General features: G+C 41.3%; 1 protein-coding gene across 2 annotated transcripts in view; it reads right to left on the bottom strand.

Annotated features, from left to right (window-relative positions):
- CHN1 (chimerin 1) overlaps window positions 1–26,687 on the bottom strand; it is a 148,535-nt gene that overhangs the window by 43,615 nt on the left and 78,233 nt on the right. For both annotated transcript variants that reach the window (XM_029072276.2, XM_001514859.4), the window contains one exon: window positions 2,925–3,002. In XM_029072276.2, the coding sequence (XP_028928109.1) occupies window positions 2,925–3,002 (78 nt within the window). The remainder of the gene's footprint in view (window positions 1–2,924; window positions 3,003–26,687) is intronic.

Raw genomic sequence — 26,687 nt, forward strand, 5'->3', positions numbered from 1 at the left:
CAATCACGGTTTTTACAGAGTCCATGTAGCCCTATCATTAAAGAGCTGATAGCATTAAATAGATGTTTTATAACCCATTTACCATCTAGAACTGTGATACAGTGATTTGTATATATGTTTGGGGCTGACCAGCTCTTGGAATCAGCAGAGGCCAAAAAAGGAAAAAATGCGCAGTAGAATTCTAACAGCATATCCAAAAGAAGTCAGATATAAAATATCAATAAAAGTAAAAGCATAGTGAAAAGTAAAACTACTTCTTTCTTTTTATGTAGATGGTTGTGGTAGATTCAAAAATATATTGATGCCTGGCAACTGTTTGTTTTTTTTTTTATCAAGGATGCAAATTACATAGGCAAAGCATCTTGTCCTCTGTTCTGCCCCTGGAAAGGACCTTGGTAATTCTGCAACACTAATCAGCAGCATTACATAAAAGGACAATTCAAAGAAACTCCCAGATTTAGCTGAAACCACAAGGAGCAGTGGCTTAGGCAGAATGCAATCTGGTCCACACTGAAAATGGCCTAGGGCCAGGACTCAGGGGTTAATAGCCTTGTGGAAAATGATCAGGAATTCAAAAAATAGAGACATTAAAAAAAAACTTTGTACCTAGCTGCATAGGCTGAAATGGTGACTGGTGACCTTCATTTTTGACTTTAATATGGGAAAATCTGGGAGGCTTAGTGATGCCCCTTGCCCTAAACCCCATCAACAAATATTTCTGGAGCTCAAGAAGCATTTCCAAAACAATCCCCCAAACCATCCGAGTCCAAATTCTCAGTGAGAAGCTGCATTTGTTTTAAGGAAAAGTCACAAGGTATGCACTAATGTCCTTGACAACCACCCACTTCAGAGCATCCTACATCTTATCTTGCCTCCGATATCCAACCCCTCTCTCTTTTTAAAAGATGAAAAAGGAAGCAGTCCAAATTAGGGAAGAAGTTTTCCATTTTAATGATCCCACTGTTCACGGGGTCTACAGTGATCTCTGGAAATAACTAAGGCAGTTTAGGGGGAACATTAACTTTTTCAAATCACCAGGGGACTTTTTAGTGCATTGCAGCAGTATGTGTATGCAATATGTCAGCAGGAATGCACTAAACAATCCTTTACTGGTCTGAAAGAGTTAATGTTCTCAACAAAGTGCCTTGCTACCAGGCAAATGGGTGAAATTAGGCTTCACTGCACTAATTAGAAAGTTTCAGTGTGAGGTGAAGTCATAATTCAGTTTTTGTTAACATTTCCTGGCTTTTGGAATTCCCTCACGTAAATCCAGGTTTCTAGTTAAAACCACAAAGTAGCATGGCTGGCCAACTAAAATAAAGTAGCTGAGGGAAAAGTTAGTTTAGGCTTCAGAGCAATGAGGATCAAAGCTACCAAATTCGTCATCGAAAACGAAGAGAAAGTATGCGATGAGTAGGGTTGAGCGATGGTTCTCTGCTTTAAGTTTCAGGAGAAAAAGCAGATTAGTATGAGTGCCTGTGGGGGCTGCATTTCAGAAGCTGCCGATGCTTCAAAATCGGGGCAAATACGTCAGCTTGGGAAAAATCCATATTATCACATGTGCAGAGCTTTTCACTGCAGTTTCTTTTACTCTTCCTTTATTAAAACGCCATGAGGCCCATTAGCATTGTTATCTCCATTAAACAGATGAGAAAATCCAGTTCCAGATAACTATTGTAACTTGCCACATAAAAAAAGGAATGCAGTCAACCAGGGATTAAAACTCATACCTCTCCATTCCTAGCCACTTATATCCTCTGAATCACTGCCGCATTTACTATGAACAGTATCTGTGCAACTCAGAGAGGCATGAATTCTTAGCTTTGGGGCTATGCCTCCTTAAAAAGAGGGCCTAGATCTTTTTTGTCAAATGTATGCGAACTCTTAAGTGCAGTGTTTCTCCACTATGGCAGCAGCAGACGTTTTAGGGTCTTATCAGTGAATAAATGTTAACTCACACAAATTACGATGAAAGGCATACTGGCAGATCAGAGTTGCATTAGCTTATACCACTGTTCAATTTTCTTCCCGCAGAAGCTGAAGATAATTTGTTCCAAACATGAAAATTACTGCTACAGTTACTTTCAATATGAAGTTATGTAACCACCGAGGTTTAACCCCCTTAAAAGAGTGACATGTGTAACTATTAAACAGCTGTGAACATTATTGTAGGTTTGCAGAATTTGGGTGCAGGACTGATATCAAGTTATGGACATCCATGCTCATGCAGAGTCAAACAGTTATTATTATTCTGAAGGAAGAGAGACTGAAGAACAGAACAAGGGATAAAAACAACAGAAAAACAATGACTAAAAGCTTCATAAAAAAGTGAAAGCAAATGACATGAAAATGAAGAGTAGCTGCCACTGTCAGCAGCCTGAATAGTCCCATGGTAATCCATACTCTTTTCATCACGGTCAATTCATTAACACGGAGAAAAGCCAGAAACTAAGCAAAATGCAGGCCATCTGCTCAATCCAGATGCAACGGCACATGCTTCTTATATCCAAAGCTATTTACCAGAGATGAACTGAGATAAGATCTATCTAATCTTCTAATTGGAGATCGAACAAAAGTCTACAGTCGTCTCTGTCCCACAGTAAAAATTAAACTCAACTGGAATGCAGAAAGCTTCACTCTTCCAGTTCAAGCCATAATGATGAAATTCACAGACATTCAATAAAAAATACCTTCTAAAGCAGCAGCTCATAAAATGCACTTGTGCAAGATTTTGGATAAATAACAGTCCCTAGTTTTTCAAACGAAAATCTTTATCAAAACCTCATTTCCTTAAATAGCAGGAATATTTTAGCTTAGTCATCCTTTTAAACTCTCCAAGCAGCTATGTCTTCGACGATTAACCTACAAGCGATAAAACATTTTCTCTTGCAGGAAGGGGTTAAAAATGATCAAAAAAGTCTTACCTTGAAATTATGAACCTTTTCGTACTTTGGAATTTGCTCATTTTCTTTCAGAGTTGCTCTTCTAACGAGTGATGTCAACTGCGAATAAGCAAAGAGTTTAAGAGGTTGCCAAATTGTCACAGATGACTTTCGAGAGCCCAGTTTCATTCCCAAGGCTGCTATCAATAAATCTTGCTGACGGCTCTCTTGTTTGGATTTGTGAACTGTAGATCTATAAGCTTTCCTCCCTGACCAAGACTCTTTGGATGGCATTTTGGAATTCACAGAAAAGAAATAACTGCCAAAATTAGATCTATGTCTGTCGATGAACTGAATCTAACAAATAAAAACCAGCATTTTAGCAATTCGGCGCCCTAACCTAGCAGGAGCTGCATAGAAACATCACAAGGAAGTGGTGGGTGATGGTGCACTTCTTAAAACGAGGTCGGCTTAACTAGACAAATTCTTCTTGCTTCTTTAAGCTATTTTTAAGCTTCTGTAAAAAAAACTTAGGACTCAGAACTGGGAAAAAAAAAGTCGATTCTAGAATGCAAAAACCTCAGCATCTCCTATCAACTCATTCAAAAAAGCCATGTGATCGAGTCAAATAATGCATTCCTAAAAGCTTTCCTGCCTATTCAATATACTGCTGTCCATTTTGAATGAAAGATGCCCACATACTGCATGTAATCAGTTTCTAGCAACAGACACCCTGCTAACCTCAGCCTAGCAGAAGGAGGGGGTGGAGAGGAAGGAGGGATTTAACGGAGAAGGCTGATTTAGACTGGCCACATTAAGAAAGCAGCTAACCAATGAGAAACCAGCAACAGTATTTAAGAACAGTATTCAACTCTCTCTCTCTCTCTCTCCTCCTCCTCCTCCCCCCGTGAAAAAATTTCTTGCTGGCTCAAGGAAAAAATATCAGTAGGAAGATAATGAGCAATGAATGAGTCACACGTCATTACAAAATGGCATCTTTTGCCATTTAAAAGCAGAGCAGGCTGAAATGTATGTCCACGTTTTTGAAAGACTCACCACTGCTAGAAAAAGGAGAGGCTTATCTATCCGTGTGTAATAAGGTACTTTAGCAACCAAAGCACAACTTTATTAAAGAAAGGCATAAGTTCAGGGGTAATAAGGAGAAGCACGATCACCTTTGTTACGTTACACGCACCAACCACACAACCAGCAGCATTGAATGGCAGATTCTTTCTTACCACCCTTCACAACCCAATGTTTAATGCTCTGGGATAAATTGTGTAGATTTGCCCATGATTCTGCTTCCCTCTCTCTAATTCATATTATTCCTAAACCCTGAGAGCCTTGGCTCCAGCCAAGCACTGTGTCCAACCTGATCAGCTTGTACCCACTCCAGCGCTTAGTACAGTACTGATTAGCATATAGTAAGCACTTAGTAAATTTCATAATACTTAAAGGTTCATTGCGGCTTTACTTTCTGGCCGGAAACATGTTACCCGGCCCCTCATACTAGTTCCCTGAATTATATTTTGAGACAGCGGCTGCTGACCTGAAGACTGAGACATTGGTTCCTGGGAGTCAAATACAAGTATACTGCTTAAGCAGCAAGGAGTAGTCTCATTAGGGTAACAACAAAGATCATTCCCAACATTCCCACCAACAGTCATCTTTCCATCTGCTCCTTCAGGACCATCATGCATTGGCCATGGGGAAAGGAGGGAGGATTACAAGGAATTGGGGACAAGGTAGATTTGACAGAAGAAGTAATTTACAGCAGGAAGTGAGAAGAGCAACCCTGGCCACGCCCTTAGTGGAATTCCTGCTCTTGATTCCCACCAGCCTGAGAAAGGAGGGATGGGAGCTTGAGGAGGAAGTGGTGGCCTCTGCATTCTCTTCTCCTAGAGCCATTTCCAAGGTGGAGTGGGGCCTGGAGCTAGAGAACACGAGCATAGGTGACACTCCTGTCCTGAGGATGTCAGACAAGTAGCCCAGGTGCCAATGAACTGGAGGAGGAGTGTATCCCTAGAAGTGCTTGGGGAACAGGATTTCCTGCCAGTGATGTGCACGGGAACCAGGGAGATGGCTTTGCTTATGCCCTGTCTCCTTGCTTCCTCCTTATGCCCTTTCTCCCTGCTTCCTCCGGTCCTGATTCTTGCCACTCTGCTGCAGTCAATGGGCAGAGGGTTTTTTGCACGGTCCATTTACCCCATCTGCCTCCTCCCCACCCCTTCTGTGGTGGTGGGGTCCAGCATGTAGCAGTAGGGTGGCAGCTCAAGATGCATGGCTGAGGGGAAGGAAAAAGAGGAGTCCTACAACTCCAGTACCTAAAGAAGCAGCATGTCGTAGTGGACAGAGCATGGGCCTGAGAGGGTCACGGATTCTTATCCGGGCTCCGCCACTTGTCTGCTGTGTGACCTTGGGCAAGTCACTTCACTTCTCTGGGCCTCAGTTACCTCACCTGTAAAATGGGAATTAAAACCGTGAGCCCCACGTAAGACAACCTTCTATCTATCCCAGCACTTAGAACAGTGCTTGGCCCAAAGTCAGCACTTAACAAATACCATAACTATTAGTATTACCACCAAAGCATCCAGGCTTCATTCTTGGGAGGGGACAGATAAGGAGCAGAACTCCGGGAGCAGCAGCTAGTACTGTTCTTTAACACTCTCCTCCCTTTAGCACATGCTGGCCGCCCCAGCCCCGATTTTCTTGCTCGCTTTGGGCAGTGAAATGCCTAAAGAGCAGCACAGCCTCTATCTTCCCGGCCCTTTGTCTCTCACTCTCCTTCCTTCCCTTATGTTGTCAGAGTCAGAGGTTATGGGTTCTAATCCTGGCTCTGCCACTTGTCAGATGTGTGATTTTGGGCAAGTCACTTCACTTCTCTGGGCCTCAGTTACCTCATCTGTAAAATGAGGATTAAGACTGTGAGCCCCACATGGGATAACCTGATTACCTTGTATCTACCCCAGTGCTTAGAACAGTGCTTGGCACATAGTAAGCACTTAACATATATCATTATTATCAGACTGGACACCGTTCCTGTCTCACATTTTGCAGAAAACTGAGGCACAAGGAATTCCCAAGGTCTCACAGCAGGCAAATGGCAGAGGTGGGATGAAAAACCAGGTCTCCTGACTCCCTGGCCCATGTTCTTCTCACTAGGCCATGCTGCTTTTTAAAATTTCTTTTTATCTCTTCCTCCTCCATCTCATGCTCTCTCCCTGTTAGAGTGGCCACTGACCACAATCAATCAGACTTATTCAGTGCTTACGGTGTGCATAGCACTATACTAAATGCTCGGAAGAGTACAACATATAGTTGGTGGACATGTTCCCTGCCCACACCAAGCTTACAGTCTAGAGGTAGACTTAGCTTACAGTCCAGACAGCATTAAAGAATTCTTGGAAGCTCTTGGTTGACCATCGCATTCTCACTTTAATTATTAAAGATATCAAAAATGAGAATTAGTGGGAATGATAATGTTTATATTTATGTACATCCCTGATATAAGTTTTTTGTTTCAAAACCAATAAGATGTGAACAGCTCTCGAAGCGCAAGCAAGGACATCAAAAATACACATCCAAAAAGGGTCTTTGACAGAATATGCCCTGAATACTGGAAAAAAAAAACCCCAAAACTACACATAAAGGTTTCTGGACCAAACAAACTGGACAGGGGACAGGCCAGCTGAAAATCACATGAATTTCCCTTGTTTCCCTTTTGATCTCTCTTCCCTGTCTTTTTAATCCTACCTTCCTTCTTCTGGGCAGATTCCTAGAAGCCCTAAGTCCCAGTGTGGCCTGAGATAATCTGGTCATTTAATGGACCTGCAATATTACAAAGAATGAGAACTACTTCCTTGCACCACTATACATTTCTTACTAACTGGCAATTCTGCCCAACTCCTTTGTTCCTTCAGGATTTTATGTCTTAATTTGATTTGCTTACTTTTAGACGCCAATTTTCTCGCTTCCTTCTCTAAAAGACCAATTTATTTTCAATTACATTTTAAACTTACATTAATAAGAAACAACTCCTGGTTTAAGCATGTTAAATTTAGCAAATGATGGAAGAAACATGCCCAAGCAGATGTAAAACCTCAAGACAGGAAAAGGTTACTCCTCACAGTAGAATGCTTCGGAAAAGGTCTACAATTGGTAAACAGTTTCTTAAGGTAACACATTTTGATTCTAAGGTTACACTGTGATTGTGGAATTTAAACAACCTTATTTTGAAATAAACTCCAGATTACACATTACAATTTATTGCAAATTTTATATTCTAGGAGGTCTGAGCACAAAATGCATTTCAGTTCAATCAAGAGATAAAAACAGTTGCTAACCCATCACAGATTCTATAACTATGTTTCATGTGTGGGGTTAGTGCAAGCTGAAGTGACTTCCATTGATTTACTGGATTGTAAAGTGTTTTGGCTCCTCTCTTCTGTCGCTCCCAAATTTCCTTGAGGGGAATATAATGCTCAAATTAGTATTTGTGTCTAAAAACTTCAAATTGTTATATTTACCCTCCTCTCGCCTTTCTTCCACAGCCCTGATGATCCTTGAATCACACAAAATGTCTTCAGAGTGAAGACAAATCCACTGAAAACTCAGAGGGTCATTTGTAGATGTGGAAGTAACAACTCCAGAGTCCAGGTTATAGTTCCAACTTCAGGCTAGACTTTCCAGCAGGCATTGGGAAGGCCTTCAGTCTATAGGAAAGCTACTGGGAACTGAAGGAACCACAAGGGATACAAATCAGTGACTTTCTGAGTCCCTTCAGATGAATCTCTCCAAATAGTGAACGATTTACTACTACTACGGTTCCTCTGGTATACTGTACTCACCCAAAGTAGAGTGCTCCGCATACAGTAACAGCTTAGTAAATACCACTGATTGACTGTAAGCTCTGGACTGTAAGCTCACTGTGGGCATGGAATGTACCTACCAACTCTGTTGTAGTCCCAAATGCATAGTACAGTTCTCTGCCCACAGTAAGTGCTCACTAAATACCAGTGATTGGGCCAGAATCCATTTCCAATTCCATTATGCCCCAATACTCATTTATAGTTTGCAAGCAGAAGTGTTCCACATCCACTTCTTACTGGGGCTACTCCAGACAAGGGGGCTTAGCTATTTAATTTTTCAGTAGAGAGTTTTATTTTAGCCCCGATGCCATTTAAGGCAACCCTGACACTCAAAGCATTGTGTAGTTGCAACAAGTGGAGCTTTGGGTCTGTCCCTGGACAAGCATGCAATTGCCTCTGAGCCTGTCCCAGAAAACTCACTCGGCAGGGACCAGCTCAAGGATTTTCCTTTTCCAATACCTCTGTCTGCCCCCACCTGCTACTGGTCTGAGTATAGTCTCCAAGGAATTTCTAGGGTCCAAGAAGGACAACCCCAGGAAGAGGGGGGGGGGCAGGATTGCCAGCTCTTTTGAAATTTAGGGATAGTCTATAAAAATGAGTTAAAATTGGTGGAGTCAATCATATTTATTTAGCACTTATTGTGTGAAGAGCACTGTACTAAGCACTTGGAAGAGTACAATATAAGTGAGACATTCCCTGCCCACAACAAGCTTACAGTCTAGCAGGGAAACAGATGTTAATATAAATAAGTAAATTACAGACATGTACTTAAGTGCTGTGGGGCTGGGATGGGGACGAATAAAGGGAACCAGTCAGGTGATGCAGAAGGGAGTGGGAGAAGAGGAAAGGAGGGCTTAGTCAGGGAAGGCCTCTTGGAGGAGAAAATGTACTTTCTGTAAAAATATTTGGGCATCCACAAATCCAGGCAGTTGCCAGGGTGGGTGGCAGCAGGAGGAATGGCCTACCCCAGAATGGCCTAGTTGAGCCTGGGCAACAGTACCTCAAATTGGCAGTGCGAGAAGATGGCAACGCTTGATCAGCCAACCGGGTCGCATAGCGCTGCCTTAAAAACTGGAAATAATAATCATTGTGATATTTGTTAAATGCTTAATATGTGTCGAGCACTATACTACGCACTGGCTTAGATGCAAGATACCTATCCCACAAGGGGCTCATAGATTAAGTGGGCGAGGGGAATCCCGATTTTATAGATGAGGAAACTGAAGCACAGACAACAGGTAAGTGACAGAGGTGGGATTAGAACCCAGCTCCTCCCAGAACTGAACCCAGAACTCCCAGGCCTGTGCACTTCTCCACTTCTCTACACTGATAGCTTTGCCACCACAGCAATGATCCCATAAGGGCGATGGACTCCCTTGCCCACATGGAATTGTTATCCCTGGAGAGAGCAATCAACCTAACAAAAACAGTTGCTACAAGCCCTGAGGCAAGTATTTACCGTAGAAAATGAACAGCCCAAAATTCAGTGGTAAGCCTGACACTTCAAACTTGTAAAGAAGTGAGGAAAACAAAAATAGGGTAGCTGGCTGGAGGCAGCAGCAGTTTTATTTCTGGGATTCTGACAACATGTTATGGTGATAATGTTCATCTCATTAATTGAAATTCTGCCCCTTGATTCAGGGCACAAGCCCTTTCATTTCAGGCTGCAGTTGCTATCTGTTCATGAGAAGTAGCGTAGTCTAATGGAAAAAGCACAAGCTTGGGAGTCAGAGGAACTGGGCAATAATCCTGGCTCTGCCACTTGTCTACTGTGTGACCTTAGCCAAGTCACTTGACTTCTCTGTGCCTCAGTTGTCTCATCTGTAAAATGGGGATTAGGATTGTAAACCCCACATGGGACAGTGACTGTGCCCAACCTGATTTGCTTGTATCTACCCTAGTACTTAGTACCTACCTTGCCTAGAAAATAGCTAATACTTAGTGAATACCGTTACTTTTTTTTAAAAAAAGAAAAGGCCTAATATGTACCTTATTTCTTCCTACACTGTATTTCCCCATTTCTTAAATAAAAACAAATCAACAAAAACCTCCTTCAAAATCAATTAATTGGTTGAGAGTGGTCTCCTGAGCAACAAATTAAACTGTCTTCAAGGACAGGTAATTAAGCTGCCCATTAAATCCACCAAACCGGCATTCAACACTGACAGGATGGAAAGCCATTCCAGTCTCATGGGTAAACAATTACCATGGTTTATAACTGAAATATGGAATGACCACTGTAGAAAATAATTATGTAATTTGGGATACATAACATTCCTGGCAAAATCCAGTTGTAAAAGCTGATGCAAATTGGGTTTGCACACAGTGAAAATGTTTCAATGTCACCACAATTTTTAAGTCTTTGTTAAACCAAAACAAAGCAGATTATTCACATTTTAGATTACTCCCTCCTAATTGTTTTAAGCAGGGTATTGCTGAGTCCTATAATTATGAGATTGATTCACGATTTTTCATTCCCAAGTCTATTTTCCATTCCAAATTCTCTCCTTCCACCGAGTTCTTAATCTTCAGGACACAATTAGTTGGGCATCTGCAAATACAACCAGGTAAGCCTTTGTCTTTCTATGGGCCATGACAAGCCAACCACAAGAACTGGAAGCCGTCTCTTCCCCTCCCCATTTGAAGCCATTTAAGTGGGAGGGTGCTCAAGAAATCAAGATGGGAGAGGAGGTTTTTCTTTCAGTCCAACCAAATTCCCTTCTGCTTTAATTTAAGCCTGTTTCTTTTCTTGTGTGATTCTGAAAATAATTGGACAGCACACTTCCCATAAAATCTCTTTATATATATATTTGAATACAACTCCTTAGGCTTTTCCTCTGTAGGCTAAAACACCCAATTCCCAGACCCTTTTCATTATAGGACTTATTTTCCCTCTGTTTTACCATTTTCTCCTTTGAACTCTTTGAAACTCCTTTGAACCCTCTCCTCAACCCCTATATCATTTTTAAAGTACAGTTTTACCTTAGCTGGACACATCAGGGAGGGTTTGATTGGTGCTGATACATCACAATGCTTACTGACACTTGCTTCATATCTTATATCAGTTAATATAGCCCAGAGCCATGATGATTTTTTCTCTACAACAGGACCAAATTCCTGATTTGTATTTAGCTCCTGGATGCCTAGGACTCGGAGTCCATCTCTGTTGCATCTGTACCTCACCAGAACTTCCCCATCCTGGCTACGTGTTTTTGTTTCCTGACTACAAGCAAACTACTTTGCCCTTGTCCCCTTTTAACTGCACCCTATTTTGTAGAAACACTTTTTAGGTCACTGTGAATTTTATTATCCTCCTTGCTTGGCAACTCTGCCCAATTTAGTGCTCTTCTGCACATCTGAGGTGCATATTTATGATTCTTATGCCCAATTTACCCATAAAATTATCAAATAAAATTAATCTCAGGACCAAACCCCGAATGATGCCACTCGAAATTTACCCCTTAACCTCCCAAATTGACAATGAGCCATCAACTGCTCTGGATTCCAATTCTCCATCAATGGTGCACCCACCGAAGAATGAAAGGGGTAGAGATCACACTCTCCTGGCATGTCACTGAGGGTGTCATTAGCATCAGAATCCGAAGTCCAATTGAAGACTAGTTGAGGTTACAGCTAACCTGAGAGATTAACTGAGAATCCTTGATTCTGAGTCTGATCCAACGACATCAGGCTCTTTCCCCCATCTGTGCTCCAGGCTTTGACTTGTAAATCATTGGCTACAAAATCTAACCCCTTTCTTCTCTGCAGCATCATTCAAACAGAACCATTTTTTATATCTCCAATGCCAGGGTGTGGTGAAATTGTAGGAATTCTTCCTTGTTTGCTATACAGTCTCAAATCCGCTCCACGTTGTTGCCTATATAGGAGTTGAGAGCATTTCCCCAACATTCACATCACTTTGACTCTATCACTCTATTACCTGTTGCCTTGAAAAATAAATCCATTACTTCCCTCGTCTTAACTTTGGCCCAGACTAGCCAACGGAATGAAATAAGTTACCCCCTCCTGCTTACTGGAACACAACTTTGACCTCCTTTAAGATGCAGGTCCAAGTCCCCTTCCTTCAAGAAGCTTTCCCTATTATAGTGTATTGCTCCAGATCCCTCCTTTAAAAAAAGAGACATACTTATTCTACAGGCTTTTACTGGTACTTAATTATATGGGCTGTATGTGTGACCACTTTATCTTCTTTACAAAATTAATGCTCCTTGAAAACAGGGGCCACATCCATTCTCTAATGGACTTGCTAACTTTAGCTCACCTGACTGAAGATGCCAAGGCTCAATTTAGCTTACGGTTCTTGGGCCAAGAATTCTGGGTTTAGAATTCTGTCTCCCCAGTATCATGGAGAACACGAGAGCAAGATTCGGGGTAGCTTAAAGACTTTGGGTCTCCAAGAACGCAGAGGTCAGGAACTACAACTCCCAGGGATTGTGTTCCAGGCCCCAAACTGGGTAGAATCTGTACTGAGAAGCAGTGTGGCCTAGTGGATGAAGCACGGGCCTGGGAGTCAGAAAGACCTGGGTTCTAATCCCGGATCCCCTACTTGTCTGCTTTGTGACCTTGGGCAAGACACCTCACTTCTCTGTGCCTCAGTGACCTCATCTGCAAAATGGGCATTAGGACTGAGAGTCCCATGTGGGACAGGGATTGTGTTTGACCCGATTTCCACTCTGGCACTTGGTACAGTGCCTGGAACATAATTAATATGTGCTCTAATCTTGAACATCTCTCAAAACAACCAGACTTTCATAGGCATAACCACTAGGGTTGAGGCTACCAGGACCTCCAATGGCAACCTAATTCCTTAGGGTAATCTCTCAGCTACCCTTAAGGTGATTCAGCTCCTGCCCAAACACCTAGGATAGCCTACCCACTAAAAAAAAACAAACAACTCTTGCTAATTGACTGGCTGCCTAACCTGGAGGAAGGCAATGAGAGCAAGCAGCAGCAGGATACTGGCACTGGGAGGGACACCTTCTCCACAGAATGGATGAGAAAATCTCTGCATCCTCAACTGGAAGGCGAATAATATGTCCATGGTAGACTGAGGGATTCACTCTGCTACCCAAAGGAAACCCCCAAATTCACAAGGGGATTCTTCACCAAGCAGTGAAATCTCTGGATAATCAGAGTGCTCCCAGGGCTGGGCTCAGACCTGGTTTCTCTCCCTTTCCAAAAAGTTGAGTGAAAGAATTTCTATTCCCTCCTTATTAGAGTTGATATATTACAGAGAGTGTGTCTGCAGTGTCATCTCCCCTGGATAGAGGGATGAGTGGTTGCCATGGAGTTCTCTTTCCAAGCCCCTGCAGTGAGCTCAAGGAGGAGGAGGAGGAGCAGCAGCAGGAGGAGGAGGAAGAGAAGAAGGCTGCCCACACTCTTGTTAACATTCTGGTCAAATGCTTTCATTACTAAGTGACCTAGCTTGGGTCTGGTAGGACATTCCAACTCTGTGAATCCGGTGTAAAAATAGTCCATCTCCTGCTGACTCCATTACAGTTCCACGAATGATTCTAGAAAGACTTAAAAGCACCTTACATATTAAGGTAGTACCCAAGACTGGCAAATATAAAGTCAAGAATTTCTATCAGGTACACTGAAGAAGTGAATCATCACCACTGTCTTTGTAATTTACGCGTTAAGTGGTTTGGACAAGTACTGTTCTAAATGCTAGGGACAGGTACGATAATTTTGAATCCAACACTGTCCCTGACCCATAGCGAACTTGCAATCTAAAAGGTGTGGGGAAAATAACCATGCTGGAACAAATATCAAGGGAGTATCAGTAAAAACAAATCACATCCTCATCAATGAGGGAACTACTCTCATTGACTTGGACTCAAAACCCTTCCTACATATCCCATTCTCAGGAGACTAATAGTTCTCCTTTCAGATTTTTAAAAAATTCACTTGTAAACCACTAATCCTACTGAAAATAGTAACTGTGTGAACAGTAATTTCTCATGCTACCATCAGTCTGTTAAAAGCAGTATCAAATGCCAAGTTATTTCCATTAATCAATCAACAGTATTAATTGAGCATGTACTATGTTCAGAGCACTTATTAAGTGCCTAGGAGAGTACAGAGTTGGTAGACATATTCCCTGTCCACAACAACCTTACATCGAGAACTGTATTAATGTTGTTCAGTTCTGAGATACTTTGAAATTCAGACCTACCCTGAATTAGTAAATTAGATTATCTCTGCCACAATCTAAAATTTCTAAAAAGGGACAGATGTTATGAAAAACCCAACTTATAAAATTTTTCTACAACTAAACAAAACACAAGGAATTTTCTGCAGACTTTATTTAATACCTTCATTCTCTACTTACAAAATTAAGCAGGGGTAATGGTATGTATTTGGTATTTGTCAAGCACTAGTCTCAGCACCAGGGTAGATACAAGATAATCCCTGTCCTCCGGGGGCTCACAATCTAAGTAGGAAGGAGAACAGGTATTTAACCCCCATTTTACAGATGAGGCAATGCAGACACAAAGAAGTAAAGTGACTTGCTCAAGGTCACCAAGTAGGAAATTGGCAGAAACGGGAATAGAACCCCAAGTCTTCTGACTCCCAGTCTCATGCTCCTTCCACTAGGCCATGCTGCTTCTCTAATGAAAATAATTCTGTCTTGTGCAGTTTCCAGTAGAGAACTGACCTTTAGTACATAAGGGAAAAGGACAGGAAATGAAAATTTCCTTTTTCTAACATTTTCTAAAGAACTTCATTACCTGATGCCCTTATTTCTTGATCAGATCTCATCCTCAAAGTTCACCTGATTTCCCCAAGATTAGTCTTTCTTGACTAAACACATTCATTTAAATCAGAGTGATTCAACATTCTCTGGAACTGAAAACTGCAGTTCATTAGTCCTAAATCTCCTTTGTAATCCAGGTGACACCTGTTCTCTTGGCACAGCAAATGTTCTGAATTCAGCCTCCATCTTCCCAAGTAAGTTAGGTTGCTAAGATACCTAGGTGACCACAAATTTTCAAGCCAGCATGTTTCCGATTCATAGTTGCACACATTTTGCCTGTCACACCAAGAAATAGATTTCAAATTGCATTCCCCTCTAGTTCATCCATCTTTTTTAAAGAAAAAGTTTTATAGCCTCAGAGTCATTCATATAAAGTTACACTTCAAAACATTCTTTTTGGTGTCATCATTTAAATCAGTTTTTAGAAGGCTGGAGAAGATCCAGAGTCCAGAGAAATCTGGATTGTTTGGGTACTAAGTATTTGACTGCATCCTAGAAAAAAGATGGTAAACTTGTTGTGGGTAGAAAATACGTCTGTTTGTTTTATTGTACTCTCCCAAGCACTTAGTACAGTACTCTGCGCACAGTAAGCACTCAATAAATACAATTAAATGAAAGTAAAGGGAGACAGTAAAGAGAAAGATGTCCACATACAGAGAAAAAGAAAGGCCCTCACATACAGACAGGCAGGTCAGGGAAAGTGGTGTCTATTGCGATTTCTCTGACATTAGTCTAACCTGCTCTTATCGGCCCCTTGCTCGGCCACCTCTGCCATGATCCTGAATGCTATAGATAGGCCCAATCTAGGACTTTCAGAAATAAGATGTATCTACTGAGCAACTTCTATGTGCAGAGTTCAGTACTAAGAGCTTGGAAAACACTGAAACCATCTATCCTGCAGTTAAAAAGTTTCAGGTCTTTGAAAGTCTAACCTAAAAATGCTTTGGGCATTTCACACATGCTTTAACCAGCTTCCAAAGACGTGGAAAATAGCCAACTGCCATAGAGCTGCAAAAACTGTCCACTTCTGCTTCCCCGGCAGCCATTCCTCCGATGTTGGACCTTTCTTCAATTTGGCTATTCTCAAAGGCTTAGAATCAGGCACTCCCCTGTTATGATCAAGGAAAAATATCGGTAGTCATCTACTCCCTGGATTACCAGGATCAGCTGACTGTTCTAGCCAAGTCCTGTAGTGAGCAGCTGGGCTAGGGAAAGCGGAACTGCCAGTGCAGATGTAGTGGCTACAGCCACGTGGCCAGAAAGAATGTCCCTGACCTGATGGAAACGGTGGGGAAAATGTGGGACCGTTAAGTAGTTTTCTTCCCTGGATTCTGACCCTGGGCTTGTGGGAAAAGTCTGAGTCATATCTGGCCTCTCACCCCAGTGTGAGAGTAGGAAAGAGGCATCTGGCAGTCCAAAGTAGGCCAGCTCCCTGTCTGTCTTCATCAAAGGGGCAGGATAAACAAGGTCCTCAATCTGCATTGGAAGAGGTCAGATAATTCCCAAACAAAGAAAGATGTGGCAGGGTTCATGGGTGGATCAAAACTTTTTTCTCCAGGAGTGGGGAAATGTAGTCCATCTTTTCTTTCTTACCTTTGAAGTAAGGAGTACTAGTTCAGGAGTCCCAGGTTCCAGACCCTGCTCTACCACTGCCCTGGGTGTGACCCTGAATGAGTCGTTTAACTTCTCTGTGCCTTAGTTCCGTCAGACATCGAATGACACCTTCTCTCCCTCTTGTAGTGTGAGTTCTGTGTGGAAAAGATACTGTCCAATCTGACTTATCTTTTTCTGCCCTAGAGTTCAACACAGAGTAAGTGCCTAATAAACATAATTATTACTAATGATATGTTGGGCTTATCATCCTGGTTCTCCTCCTATATCATCAAACACGTTTGTGATCTCAAAGTTTCTACTTATTTTTCTTATAGAGAGTCCCAAATTTTCTCCTGAAAATAAGATCTCCCTCGAGACAGACTCAACTCTTTTTAGCCTGTCCCTACAATGAGGGGATGTAGCTGCCCCTGGATGCTCTGGAAACGGGATCTGGAAGTTCTCCTTCGACCTAGTGGCCTAAGAGCCCACAGAGACGGAGGTAGGGCCAACTAACCTCTTCTCAGTGGGTCTCCTAGGAGTCAAACATTTTGAAGCCTCGGGCCACAGAAGAGACCGAGACTTCAGAATCTGAGCCGATAGGGTGGTCCCAGCTGCTGCTGGTCAAACCTGTGTCAGTGGAGGGGTCCTTATTGTGCTCATTCCCAAAGCTAAGGCACCTAGAATTCCAGTGATCAGAGATGACAAATACCCAAACAGCTAACTGTGTATATCAGCAGGGCCAACAGACCCAGAGCTAGAGAGATCAGGCTAAAGGCCAGGGCTGTTCTTACTGAACAGCAGTGATCTCGAGAAGCAGTGTAATTTAGTGGCCAGAGCTTGGGCCTGGGAGTCAGAAGGACCTGGGTTCCAATCCTGGATCTGCCACATGTCTGCAGTGTGGCCTTGGGCAAATCACTTCACTGGGCTTCAGTTCCCTCATCTGTAAAATGATGACTAAGGTGTGAGCCCCATGTGGGAAGGGACTGTGTTCAACCTGATTAACTTGCATCCATCCCAGTGCTTAGAATAGTGCTTTGCGCAGAGTAAATGCTTAACCAGTATTGTAATTGTTATTATAATTGAAAAATACTGCACACAGGTTTAGCCCTGAACTTGTGTCTACTGACTCTACTGTACTCTCCCATGTGCCCAGTACAGTGCTCTGCACAGAGTAAGCACTGGAATACTTACCATGAGTACTGACTCTCACTCTGTGTGTAGGAAAAAGACAGAATGGAGAAGGGGGAATAACGAGGATGTGGACTGAGAATCAGGACAGGTTTTGAAGAGCTAATGGGTCAAAAAGGTCCAATTAAGAGTCCTCTTCAACCCTGCTCGGGACCCTTGAGGTCTTGCCAGAGACTTGGGATTAACAAGGTCGGAGTCCGGCCCCCAAAGCGGAGGAAATGAAAACAATGTCTTCTCCCAGTGGAGATCAGTGACCTTCTTCACCCCCACGGAGTTGGCAGCTCATCAGATGCACCATCGCATGTGAGCTTGAGAAACCTTAATAATTTTGAAAACAGATAAATCTGCCATTCTACATCAATGAATTCATTTTTCTCCAGGGCAGGAGAAGAAATCAAAATTCTTAAGGGTCATTCGCTTTAAGTGTGTTTTGTAGGGAGATGTGACTACAAAGAACACAGTTATAACTGGCTTTGGGTTCAAAGATGACATCCTACCAATGTGAACACATAGCCCAACACTAGCACTTAAACCTTAAAAGACCAGCACCTATGCTACTCATTAATAAACTTAGAAAATGGTTCTAAAAGTCATTAGCCAACAGAACTCTCCTTTGATCCTCCCCTCTTTACCACCACTAACCATCCCCACCTTTGTCTGCAGCTTTCTACCGTATCAGGATTAAAAAAAAAAAGAAAGGGGGCAAGTATCCGCCAGAAGCCTAGATTCCCCCAAAACACAAGGGGCCTCAAAGGAGGAGGAGCAGAGTATCAAATTTTCTTTAGGCCCACTCTCTGATCTTCACCAAGCTTGTTTTGACTTATTTTAGACCAGTGTTGATTTTCACAATGGTTTTAACAACTTTTTAGAAAAAAAAGCTCACTCGAGAATCAGTACTGCTATTGCATAAATCACTTTTTCCTCTGGAGGCATTGTGACATGGTCCAACTGAAAGGTTGGCTATTTGCCACTCATTTTGGGTTATCGCCAGCTCATTAGATCAAGGAATCGACACCAAAATGTTTTTCCCACAATCCTTTCACTGACAGGCAGATGGTCAAGTGACAGAATGGGTAGCGTGGTTGCAGCTCTGACATGCTGCATTATCTCACTCCAATCAATCCATGGCATTTTATTGAGTGCTTTCGGTGGGCAAAGTGCTGTACTAAACACTTGGGAGAGTACAACAGAGCTGGTAGACAAGATTCCTACCCTCAAGGAGCTAACTCCAAGATATAGCTTATTTTTCCTTTCCCAAGTCATCTTGCCTATCAGATCATTAAAGAGAATACTGACTGTACGAGTCACTTGAACTAATAATAATAATGTTGGTATCTGTTAAGCGCTTACTCTGTGCAGAGCACTGTTCTAAGCGCTGGGGAAGACACAGGGTAATCAGGTTGTCCCACATGAGGTTCACAGTTAATCCCCATTTTACAGATGAGGTAACTGAGGCACAGAGAAGTTAAGTGACTTGCCCACAGTCATACAGCTGATAAATGGCAGAAGCAGGATTCAAACCCATAACCTCTGACTCCCAACCCCGGGCTCTTTCCACTGAGCCACACTGCTTCTCTAATATAATCCTGGTGGTTGCTGAGCCACCATTAGTTGTTTTGTTTCTTTAAAATGGTATTTGTTAAGTGCTATGTGCCAGGCACTGTACTAAACGCTGGGGCAGATACAAATTAATCAGGTTGGACACAGTCCATTTCCCAGATGGGGCTGACAGTCTTCATCCCATTTTGCAGTTGAAGTAGCTGAGGCCCAGGAAAGTGAAGTGACTTGTCCAAGTCATACAGCAGACAAGTGGCAGACTGGGATCAGAACCCAGGTTCATTCCTTAGCCACTAGGCCATGCTGTTTTGCAGCAAGGTTAGTTCAGCTAGGTCCAAGGAAATGGTAAGTCAACTTTATCGAATCCAATTGAAAGGAAGAATAAACTTTTCTTGGTACTTATTAACATAATCTAAGATCAAAAGCTTGTGAATCAATATACTAAACTGGCTGCACAGAATGTGTTTAATGAAGTCACTGGGCTCTTTGGGAAGGTTCCCAGCTCTCTTGGACAAATGTCAAATGAATGAAAGATGTAGGGTAGCAGAATAGCCTACTGGAAAAAGCATGGGCCTGGAAGTCCAAGGACCTGGGTTCCAAATCCAGCTCCGTCATGTACCTATGTGACCTTGGGCAAGTAACTTAACGTTTCTATGCATCAGTTCCCTTCTCTGCAGAATAGGGATTTAATACTTGTTTTCCCTCCTACTTAGAATGTGAGCCCCAGGTGGGGAACTGATTATCTTGAAAATATCCCAGTGCTTAGTACAATGCTTGGCAAATAGTAAGCACTTAACTAATACCACAATTATTATAATCCTAAAACAGCCGATAAACAGTTGCATGAACTGAGGCCCACCTTTCCGATTCACAAATCTTCTGCATCTAGGCCGAAAATTTCCAAGGAACTGCTCTCAGTTCAATGACAGCGACACCAAGGAAGAGTGAAGTGAACTGAACAATGGGTTGTTGCACCCATCTCCGCATCAAGCAGAAACTCTTTACCATCAGCTTTAAGGCACTCAATCAGCTCTCCCCCTCCTACCTAATCTCACTTAGCTCCCATTAGAACCCAGTCCACACACTTCACTCCTCTAACACCAGCTTACTTACTGTACCTCCATCTCATCTTTCTCACTGCCCTTCCCCTTGTTCACATCCTCCTCTTGGCCTGGAACATCAAGGGCAACAGGTTATCACTCTTCCCATCATCAAAGTCCTAAGATCTGTATCTCTTCCAAGAAACCCTCCTTGACTAACCTTAATTTCCTGACTTTAATCACCTTCCCTTCTGCATTGCCTATGCATTTGGGTTCGTACCCCTTAAAAACTTTGAAATTCACCCCACTCCCAGGCCCACAGGGCTTAAGTCCATATCTGTATACCATACCTTTTCCCCTATCTGTAATTTATTGAAATAGCTGTCTCCCTGACTAGACTGTAAATTCCTTGAGGCAGGGGTCCTATCAACTCAATTGCACTGTACTCTCCCAAGCACTTAGAACAGTATTCTGCATACATTAGACTGTGAGCCCATCATTGGGCAGGGACTGTCTTTATCTGTTGCCGAATTGTACTTTCCAAGCGCTTAGTACAGTGCTCTGCACATAGTAAGCACTCAACAAATACTATTGAATGAATTAAGTACTCAATAAATATCACTGATTAAAATAACTAGGCCCCAGTTCTTTTACCCACTACTATTTCAAATGGTCCCTGACAGAGGATATCATACAACGTCTCAGGGCTCCAGGTTGCCCAAAATTGAAAAAATACAGGATAATGCTTACTTGTTACCATGGTGAGTGAGGTATAATACTACCATAATTAAATCCCTGCTCCTTATTTGTTCCCTCCCCAATTTTCTTCTCCTTCCCATCAAAATACATCTACAAAAATGGAGGAAGTCATCTTAACTCTGAATGCTATTCTCAGTGAAAAGATAAAATAAAAGCCTACATTCACATTACACTCCTCTAAGTCAAGCAAACTCCACTTTAAGTAAAAGAATTTGGGTTTTGGTTTTTTTTTAAAGTAGTCGCACTAGAAAATTTTCTTTTTCTTATAGCAATTCAAGGGAACAGAGAATTGTCCAAAGAGGAGGCGAAAAGTATGTTGCAACAACAAAATAAATGGATGGAGAATGTTTTTAAAGAGTTGCCTTACTTATTCTTGCCTCCACCAAAGGCCTTTGAGTCCAGTCTTTGTGACCACTATTACAGAGTAATCTTATCCCTGACCCTCCCTTATTCCATATCTCCCCTTTAATCAACCAAGTCAGGTTCATACTCAGAAGGCACTCACTCAAACATCCTTTTCGGAGGAATGTAAGCATATTAGGAGTGCTATACTAAGTCAGTGGCCACCAAACGAGGCCAAATTGCTTACCTTACATTTATTACCATGGATACGAAGGACCTCCAATAATAATAATAATTGTGGTATTTGTTAAGCATTGTACTAAGCGCTGGAATAGATACAAGATAATCAGGTTGGACACAGACCCTATCCCACAAGGGGTTCACAGTCTAAATAAGATGCTTCTAACTTTTAATCATTTATCATGGCTCTTTGGCTCTTAAAACTGATTAAAATTCTTCATGAGCTTCCTAATTTTTTCATCTACTATCCCTAACTTTTTCTACTGATGACCCCTTACAAAACCTTCTTGAACACACTGGTATTTTCTGCTCCCACAACTTTCTGAATTAATAAATTAAATACAGCAGTTCTTACCCCCTATTGGGTAAAGATGTGTTTTGAACCTACCCCCTTTGACTTTGAATGAATGATCCCTAGGCCTAGTTTTGTGTGATTTTGTGAATAATGATTCCACTTAGCCTTCTCCACTCTTTAATGAGCTTATTAGCTTCAAATACATTCCCTCTTATTTGTCTTTCCAAAAAAGTAGCTCTCTTCTCTATTATTTTTTCCTCTGTTGCAGCTAGTTTTCTATCCATGACAGAATATTTCCTCTTATTCCCTGTCAAAGCCTTTTAAAAATCAAAATATCCACACACTTACTGAGCCTTTCAGAAAGCTCTAGCAGACTCACAAGACAGGATTTCCACTTAGAAAAAAAAAACCCAACCAAAAAACATGGCCTTCTCTCCAGAGATTGTGCTTTCCTAACTGTACAGAGGTGATCAAGCTGATTCTAGAGTCTACCCTTTTTGGGAGGTGTAAAAGAAAGACTCATAAGACTAATTCTCAGGAACCTGTCCACTAAGTCTCTCAGACACCCATTTTACTAAGACCGAGGGAGCTGGCAAACATTCCTATCCACCCATTTTATTTCTTACATTTCATGACCTAAGGCTTTGGGCTACAGTGAATCCTAAAAACAAATAAGTCCACACTAACATATAGATCCATAATATAATAATGTATGATCTATAGTTTGGAGTAGAACATTTCTATTTAATATATTGTATTAAAACAATTTCCTAATCATAATCATGTAATAAAACCCAGTCACATGCCTTTTCTTAATGCTTATTAAATTTGTACCTCCATTAAAAGGAAAGTAAGCTGTCTTTAATTAAAGTATAGCCTACATGTTTTAAGCTTGAAATGAAACTACTGAATGATTTATGTTAAGTGTGAAGTTTAGTATAGTGTCTTGTTAACAGTCTCAATGCCAGAATTGAAATCATTTTGTTTTAAATTGGAAAGATCTGTATATGGAGCCTTTACAAAACCCAATAGCCCATAACCCACAGGAGAGTTAATCCAGCCCTGCTGTGTTTTTTTAGTTCATCTCTTTGAAAAGAACTGTCAAACCCTTTAAATAATAAAAAAAAGACTCTAAACCCTCTGATTTTAGGGACAAGCGGAAAATGCCACCTCCCTGTCAGTAGCAGGATATATAAATATTTTAAAATGCAATTTCCATTGCCACCTACAGAATTAGACTTTGAATGCTGTACTTATTAAATGCTTATTTTATGGTATTTGTTAGGAGTTTACAATGTGTCAAATATTGCTCTAAGCACTGGGGTAGATAAAGGTTAATTAGGTTGGACACAGTTCCTGTCTCACATGGGGCTCACAGTTTAAGTAGCAGGGAAAACAAGAAAACTGAAGCGCAGAGAAATGAAGTGACTTGCCCAAGGTCACACAACAAGCCAAGCCGGTATTAAAACCAGGTTCTCTGACTCCCAGGCCTGCACTCTTTCCACTAAGGCCATGCTGCTTCTCATAGGAAGATCTTAAACATTAAATTACACCATCTCTGTTTAAATGTATGAAAGAAGAAACAGGTATCAGAGAGGGAAGCGTTTTAAGTAACATAGTGAGGCCACAGTCAGGCCTGGCCTGAAATTGGAGTTAACCCAACTCCTAGGATTCTAATTTTAATTCTAGAACTTTGATCAAGAACTACCAACAACCTGCATTTCTCTAAAGCTGTTCAAATAGCTCTATTTTTGATTCAGTTATTTTTCTGTTTTCCAGAGGCATTTCAAAGTTCAAAGGAAGCACTATCTTTTTTATGGTACTTCTTAAGCACTTACTTTGTGCACAGCACCGTACTAGGCACTGGGGTAGTTACAAGCTAAGGAGGTTTGACACAGTTCATGTCCCACAAGGGGCTCACAGTCTTAATCCCCACTTTACAGATGAGGCAACAGGCATAGAAATGAAGTGACTTGCCGAAGGTTACAAAGCAGCAAGTGGCAGAGCCGGAATTAGAACCCAGGTCTTTCTATCTCCCAGAGTCATGCTCTATCCATTGAAGTTATGCTGCTTCTCAAATTTAAATTAAAAAAAAAATTCTACTACTACTAGTCATCAGCCTTTTCAAATATGCTGAGAAAAAGGCATACTGTGTTAAATCTATTAAATGGTTTCTGTTTGAGTTCTCAAATATGAGGAAAAACTCATGAGACTAAAACCACAGGACTAAAGAATAAGTTATGCATCACACCTCTGGTGTATCAATATGATGAGCCTTTAAAAAAAATTTTTTTAAAAAAACCCTGCTTATTTCAAAGGTGGCTGTCAGCTCAGGGACCTTTGACAGTCTCAAAGAGCCAAAGCTTCAGCTTTGACATTGAAATGCTAATAAGCATTTTGGAGCTTGAAATGAATGAAAACCTCATCTATCAGTCAAAATGTAAAAAGTGAGTTCTCCAAATAAAAAAAAAATGTTTTACCATTCTAAATTGTATGTACTATATTTTTTATCAAATACAATGTTGCTGTAATTTGAATGAAAAGAGGCTGCTTTCTTCACTTATACTGATTCTTCTTGTCCAACTGTAAAAACATCGAAGAGTCTCTACCAAAGATGTGACAAACATAAAGTGGTGTAACAATTTAAAAATTGTGCAAATATACCTCATGTTTACAATATCATCAGAATATACTTTCATGCTTTTTTCCACAGTATTCATGATTACTGAAGAACAAAACTACCTATCCTCACATGTTAGTAAAATGTACATGCTAAAAAGAGTGGGAAGAAGCATTTGCTTGAATAAACAAAAGTATTTCTCTTTTCTATAATGCAAATGTGATCCTTGACAAAGATGACCTAATCCCATTTCCACACTGTTTCCTAGTCTACAATTGGGCATGCCATGTCTATTCAACTCTTGACCCAAGTTTATTTTGTTAACTGAATTGCACCAGAGTGCAAATCCTTAATCATCTGGTAACTTTTATTCTTTTATTCATATTTTGGGGGCTGGCTAAATACTTCTTAAATCACCTCTTCGACATTCTAATTTTTGAAGTAGGATAATTCAATTTCACTTCTTCAGAGCAACTCCCTCATAACAGCTATAAACCAAGACTAACTTGTCTACCATAAGGTTTTAGAGAAAATTTTAAAAATTAGATTAGAACCCAGGTCCCTCTGACTCCCCAGCCCGTGGTCTATCACTAGGCCATGCTGCTTCTCAGTAATCATTTGAGAGGCAAGAGTAGGGAAGGTGAGAGGGTGTGAGCAGAGGAGAGGGAGTTGGGTAAGAGCTTCACAATAGATATAAAGCTACAGGGTCAGTCATTCAATTGTATTTATTGAGAACCTACTCTGTGCATGGCACTGTACTAAGCATTTGGGGGAGTATAATATAACTATAGACACATTCACTGCCAACAACAGGCTAAAAGTCTACAGAGGGAGACGGGCGTTAATATAAATAAATTACAGACATGTACCTAAGTGCTGTGGGGCTGAGCGGGAGGATGAATAAAGGGAGCATGTCAGGGCGACGCAGCAGGGTGTGGGAGAAGAGGAAAGGAGAGCTGAGTCAGGGAAGGCCTCTTGGAAGAGATGGGCCTTCAATAAGGCTTTGAAGGCGGGAAGAGCAATTATCTGTCAGATATGAGGAGGGACAGCCAGAGGCAGGACGTGGATAAGAGGTCGGCAGCAAGACAGACGAGATCGAGGTACAATAAGAAGGTTAGCATTTAGAGGAGCAAAGTGTGCAGAGTGGGTTGTAGTAGAGGATAGCAAATTGAAGTAGGAGGGGGCAAGGAGATTGAGTGTTTTAAAGCCAGCTGAGAGGTTTCTGTTTGATGCGAAGGTGGATGGGCAACCACTGGAGTTTGTACAGATAGGGTTCTGAACTGCACATGGAAGATCTCATCAACTCTTCCAGGGGCAATGCCATCCTTTGCTTTGGGGCAGTCCAAGGAGAGCCAAGCTTCAGGAAGAATCAGAACAGGCAAGGAGACTATTCTTGCCACATACAACTGCTAGAGTCCTAGGAGAAGAATCCTGGGGGAGTATTTTGCTTGGTGCCCTAGAATAAGGACTCATTTATTCTCTTTACATTTCAGATGAGATGAGATCGTGTGAAATTGTTAGTGGGAGAATTCAAGCTCAGTTTTGGTCCGGATATACATTAAATTGTTAGCATGGTAATAAAGCCTGACGTCTAGTTATCTGGCAACAGATCCTTTATTCTCTGAGATCCAGAAACTAAGGTTGTTCTTGTCTACATATCTAGTTTGTAAGCAAGTTCAAGATCTAGAATTTTGTAATTTTCTGGCCATATCCTTCTTCTATGAACCCTATAAAGTATCACAATTACTTATTTTACATAGAGTCAGAAGCCATAAAGTTTTCAGTTGGTTTTAAATTGGGTTGCTCTGCCTTGACAAACCATTTTATAATTAAATAATTCAGTGTTTCTATGTAGGGAGAGTACATTTTCTCTTGTTAAAAAGACAAGGTAATCTTGAAATCAAGGGAACAAGGGTGGGATAGAGCAAGGTGAAAAAGAGCACTTTTTAGAACCCAATCAGATTACACTAAAAATTCAATCCAGAATCACTATGCAGTATACCTCAGGAAAAGTGATTTCATATATGGTCTAAAAAACATATCAAATTTTTAAAAAATCAATTACTGGGTTTGAATTTTGTTTTGAAGGGGGAAATGTGCATGGTTTAAAAGGTCAGAATGTTTCCTATGGCAGAAACGAAGTATTAATAGTGCATGTGCTTGCAATCTAAGATAAAGAATTTTATAAAACAAAACATTTTAAAAACTGCTCAATTTCATCAACTATTGTATGTGTTGTTTTCAAATAAGTCCAGTTGAAGTTCCCATGCTTAGACCATACTTAAAGAGGCTTTATCACTCTGGGTGTGGACCATTCACTATTCACAAGGAAATCAGTGCTAATTGGAATGTTTTATCCACAGTATCTGAATAATGGATCTGGTTTAAATAATAGGCTATGCAAATCTCTCTTTTGAAGCTACAGAAAGGAAATTATGGAAATCTTCATAATCCTTGAAATGCCTCATTAATACAGAGCTGGAAGAGTCTGAAAGGAAGAAGGCAAAACCTGATAGTGATTG

This window comes from Ornithorhynchus anatinus, chromosome 9 (assembly GCF_004115215.2).
Source record: "Ornithorhynchus anatinus isolate Pmale09 chromosome 9, mOrnAna1.pri.v4, whole genome shotgun sequence".
Taxonomy (NCBI): domain Eukaryota; kingdom Metazoa; phylum Chordata; class Mammalia; order Monotremata; family Ornithorhynchidae; genus Ornithorhynchus; species Ornithorhynchus anatinus.